This window comes from Contarinia nasturtii, unplaced genomic scaffold, assembly GCF_009176525.2.
Source record: "Contarinia nasturtii isolate CC-2019 unplaced genomic scaffold, AAFC_CNas_1.1 Cnas_scaffold_2273, whole genome shotgun sequence".
Lineage (NCBI taxonomy): Eukaryota > Metazoa > Arthropoda > Insecta > Diptera > Cecidomyiidae > Contarinia > Contarinia nasturtii.
This window is the reverse complement of record NW_022199596.1, coordinates 1-5,203: the sequence shown is the minus strand read 5'-3', so window position 1 is coordinate 5,203 and position 5,203 is coordinate 1. Positions and strand designations below refer to the sequence as shown.

General features: G+C 33.7%; 1 protein-coding gene and 1 long non-coding RNA gene across 2 annotated transcripts; both read left to right on the top strand.

Moving 5' to 3' along the window:
- The first annotated feature begins 14 nt into the window (after nt 1-14).
- On the top strand, nt 15-1,255 carry LOC116348108 (transient receptor potential cation channel protein painless-like). The gene is made up of 2 exons (XM_031778975.1): nt 15-703; nt 793-1,255. Exons 1-2 carry the CDS (start codon nt 15-17, stop codon nt 1,166-1,168), a joined length of 1,065 nt encoding a protein of 354 aa, XP_031634835.1. The 3' UTR covers nt 1,169-1,255.
- Nucleotides 1,256-3,606: 2,351 nt separating this feature from the next.
- On the top strand, nt 3,607-4,844 carry LOC116348109. Its single transcript, XR_004201760.1, has 3 exons — nt 3,607-3,767; nt 4,488-4,593; nt 4,668-4,844. It is a non-coding gene; the product is annotated as an uncharacterized LOC116348109 (long non-coding RNA).
- The last annotated feature ends 359 nt before the right edge of the window (nt 4,845-5,203 follow it).

Genomic DNA, 5,203 nt, shown 5'->3' with positions numbered 1-5,203 from the left:
TATTGCGCGTGGCCATGTTTATACTAACCATTTACATTGCGGCACGTGAAATGTTTCAATTCACATTTTCACCGTGCACCTATCTAAAGGGGTTGGAAAATTATTTGGAATGCACTTTGGTGGTATTGGTGATGCTGATTTTATTCGATGTCTGCCCAATCAGTTACCGTCGAACGTTTGGTTCATTGTCGATTTTGTTTATTGCCATCGAAATCTTTTTATTGGCAGGATCGTTGCCATTTTGGTCGTTTAGTACACATTATGTCATGTTACGAACAGTTACCTACTCTTTTTTAAAGAGTTTGTCGTTATATGCAATCATTTTGCTGGCATTTGCTTTGTCATTTTTTACATTATTGCATGAACCAACGGAAGAAGAGACTGATGGTAGTAAGAGTGGTGACGATAATGGCGACGAGGATGATGGAGATTTCAATAAATTTTCAAATCTTGGACTTTCAATTATGAAGACTTTGGTAATGTCAACCGGGGAATTTGACGTGGCTAGCATCGATTTCAAAGCTAATGCTTTCAGCTACGTCGTTTTTATGATGTTTTTATTCCTCGTAACCATCATTCTTTTGAATTTATTGAACGGTTTGGCGGTGAGCGACACACAAGCCATCAAATCGGAAGCCGAACTCACGAATTTCATAAGACGCGCTCAAGTGCTTGCCCGGTATGAATGTGTATTAGCAACGAGGTAAGAAGTGGTCTTAAATTCAAGTTTCATTTAATATATTTAAAAAAAATTGTTTCCGAAAATTAATTTCTTTGATCTTTCTTCCGCAGCTATTCGACTGTCTTTAAAATATTGCCCTTTTGTCATGAATTCGATACATTCGATGAAACAAAGCCGATTTATAACATTCGAATCAAGCCAAACGATAATAATCAAATATTAATTCCCGACACAAATAATACTAATGACGAAGTCAATCAAACTGACGATAATCTCCGGCCTTTATTGTGTTTCCATCGCCTGTGCTGTAATCGGTGCACTCACATGGACTCAAAAATTGTGAAACTCGCCTTTCAGTGCCTAGAAAAGACGGCCATAGAACAGCACGAAGAAAACGAAAGAGAAAAACATAACGAACGACTCACTAGAATGGAAGAAACTCTTGAAACTATTGTCGATAAATTGAATGACATTCTAAATAAGTGAAGTGTTTATTTATAACTTTTTGGGTGATAAAATATGTTTTCCATCAAATGGTAATATTTTTGTGAATTAAAATAATCTCTAATGAAATAGCGGTAAAAATGAGTTTTTCCATTTATCATTATTTTCATTTATTCCCGATGATGATTCAAATATTGGAAAGGTCAGTAAGTCACTCTGATAACGTGATATGAAAAACCCTCGGAAACCAGACGAAATAATGATATGAAAAATTTGAATAAATAGACATGCGATGTACAGATTCACGGCAGCAGAAACTTACTAATCGTAAGTATCGAAGCACATTCAATTCTGAATGACGTCGTCTCAGCTATCGTGACCAAAGAAATTAACAAACGACGCTGTATTCAAAAAAGGTCATTGCTCATTATCTGAAATCGAATTTTTCGATGATACATTTTTGACTCATCTGGAATAACAGATTGACGCCAAATTCTTCACATTTTCATTCGCTATTTGAATTTATTATTGAAAACTAGCTTATAGACTTCGAACAAATATATAATTAATTTTCATATTTCAAATCTGTCATGTGGTCGTCATTAAATATCACGATCAATTATTCACTAATAACTAAGTCATTTTTTCGCTGGTCTTAATCTTTGCATTATATTTTATGACCATAAATCGATTGCGTAACAAGCAAATCGGGTATGCTTCGAATGACCAACCAATGACTCATGCATCAATTAAAATCGATCTTCAAGCGTCATTATTATATTTGCAACAAACTAATGCACGATCCGTGACCGCTTGATTTAAAGCAGTTATTGCATGTTCAAGCAAATGTAAATTCCACAAAAATAAACAGTAAATAAAACTATCAAAGATGCTAGTTCATGTTTAATCCAATTCATAATGAAAGTGAATTTTTACAAAACAAGAAACATGCGAGTAATTGCATGGTGCATTTTTTATGGACACGTTTTAACCACACACTGTACATATTAATGTAGTTGAGTCCGAATAGATAGCGAAATCGAATGAAAACATAATGACAAAATTCTTTCATTGCATATGCGGGCGCTTCATGTTGATATTACGGTCATATGTGTGTTGGAATTCCATAGCGAGAGAAAGACGGAGATAGAGAGAGAGGGAATTTGACATATATGTATTCGTTTCAATTCATATGTGAATGAGCGATCGAAACGATCTAACATTATCATGTGTGAGTGTTTCATATTGTCCGCTCAATTCCAGTCCCACTTGTTGCTCTCTCTCTCTCTCTCTCTCTCTCTCTGCCTGCAAAATGGGAATTAACCATCAGTAATTCAATTTAATCAAATGTTTTGCTTCTAATCTGCAACCATTGAAAATGATATTGAAAAATTGCAGAGGAGAAAACCATGAAAAAGAAAAATACAGAAAAACTCTTGCAATTTATTCTATATACAATGATATTGTTTATATATTTTGGCATAAACACGATGTGTCTGACAATTTTAATTTGATAAACTTTAAAATGAAGGTTTTTAAACGGTTTAAAAGGTTTTCCAGTGGATATATCGGGACCACAACAATGTCGTTTATTTAAAAAGTTATACAAAACTGAATGTGACTCACTTGAATCGTTCTTCATTATTTGAACATCCAGCCCAGCTTCAGCATTTCTTCCAAAGCAAATTTCATCTACATCATACTTTGAACCAATCTTTATTGGCAACTGGATAATGGATTCGTTGGAAATTGCACTTGAATATTATTATCTAGGAGCGTATGATTGCGAGTGTGGTTTACGTTACCTTCAATTCCTTGTGGACATATAAATCGTCCCACGGTAAACATTTTCAGAATTATAACTTTTATTACCGATAATTCTTAATATTTTCATTTTATATTCTTAACGTGTAGTGTACGACACAATAAAATGGATCATCAACTCGAATAAAATAATTTAATTTTGCACCATAAAATGATAAGGAAATTAGCAATCCAAGAAATTATAATCTCTTTTTTTTAGTTTCCAGTGCAGGATGCACTCTAGTTCTTTAGAACTTTGGAATGCGATAATTTGCAAAATTTGTGTGAAAGATTCTATTCACCAATGAATAAAATGTGATTAAAATACACGACTTTGTTTACAATGTTTATTTATGGATTCGAACGCTACACACTATTCATATGAATGAAGTTGAGCCGCCACTGATAGCAAAATCTAATGAAAACATAATAGACAAAATTATTTCATTGCAAATGCGGGCGCATAATATTGATACAATCATATGTGCGTTGAGAGACTGGAATTCTTAGAGAAAGAGAGGTAATTCGTAATTTAACATATAGTATTTATTCGTTCCAATTCACTCATGTGAATAAGCGATCGTTTCAGTGTAACACTCACACATGCCGTTGACTCGCTCAATTCCAGTCTCTCATTTGTTGCTCTCTCTGTTTTCAACCTATTCGTTTGTATTACACGCAAATTATATTTCCCGCATCAACAAATAGTCTGTCAGTATAATTTCGTTAGTGGAAGGAGGAACATTGCTTGTCACCGATCGCCAGTCTCAAAACTATATTTTGATCTATATTATTCAATTAATTTGTACGAAAAAAGAGGCGAAAAAGTAACAATCTGGTAAGCTAAACTATTTAATTCTATTTATTAAATTCAGAATGAAATGAAAGGTGAAATCACTATAAAAGTGCGTAGTATTGAAAAAAGGTCTTTTTTCCTGATCTCATCGGTTGTTCATGTACATAGTCAAGGTCAGTTTGGTGTTCATCAGTATGAAATATACATATTTAGTTCTTGTGTCTTTGTTATTTATCGTTCTTCCTCTATTTCGATCGTTTAAATTCTCGTGTATGGCATTATAAAACCCACAACATTTTTTGACAAAATTAAACAGTCGAACAAACAGTTGATGTGTACGTAAACGAAAAAAGCCGACGCCTTTACATGTACAAAAAAATATGACCGCAATTGCTATTTGATTGGTATCTAGTTGTTCTATGTTTACATAGTTATTAAAATTAGCAAAAGTTCAAGCTGCTACATGTTTATTCAACCGCTCTAGACATTTAAACATTTTTTTGCTAGATTCTGGTTTATAATAATCAAATTAAGTGTTTTTATAGTCTCCTGGTGAGTGATTGTAAACAAGATATGTTTATAAAAAAAAGTTATGTATGTTCGAAATGACCAAAGTGATCAGTGCACGGTTGCGGTTTTTGTGTACGTGCGCGCGGGGGAAATGCGTGTGACTCAGACTTTGCATTCAAATTTTATGCAACCCACTTACCATTGAGTATTCATTCACGGAATCATATTGATTAGTCATTTGAATTTTTGCAGATTTCACTTTGTGTATATAGAAACGGCAATCATTCCAAACGGTATAGCAAGAACGTGTGCGTAAGCAATGGAGGAACACCTGTTGATGTGCTATGGTGACACTGCGGTAAGAATTTTTCATGGGAAAATCAAATGCATTTTATTGTTGCGCGTTTTGATTTTTGAATTGTTATTTCATAGAGTCTGGCCAGTGCACTTTCGAAAAGAGACATCAATGCATTCCGACGCGTACTTCAATCGCCATCGGACGTGGAAAAATATGATACTGAATCACAAATGTCGATCTTTGAAATGGCCTGTCAAACTCCCGGTTGCGCCGAATTCATTCTCGAATGCATTCAAGTCGGCTGTGATGTTAATAAGGTAATTTTATTTATATTTATTTGAATGTCATGGAAATCATCATTAGTAGGGTCAACGAAAATATGTGCGTGAAAATTAAAATCCGAAATATCCGATTTAACTTATAAACGAAAATTTGTTTCAATATTATACGCCCAATTAGTTAATATGGAAACATAAGACCCAAAAACTGTTTAATTGATTACAAAAAAACAACATGTTTTCATACCTAAATGGTCGATGATTATCGTACAGTGTTTCGTAATAAATATTGACATTGCTTTCTCGGAATCGACTTGATATAAAAAAAATTCGTTCAAAATTTTGATTACACTGGGTAATAATAGCACAAATTCCGACACATTTATTATCAG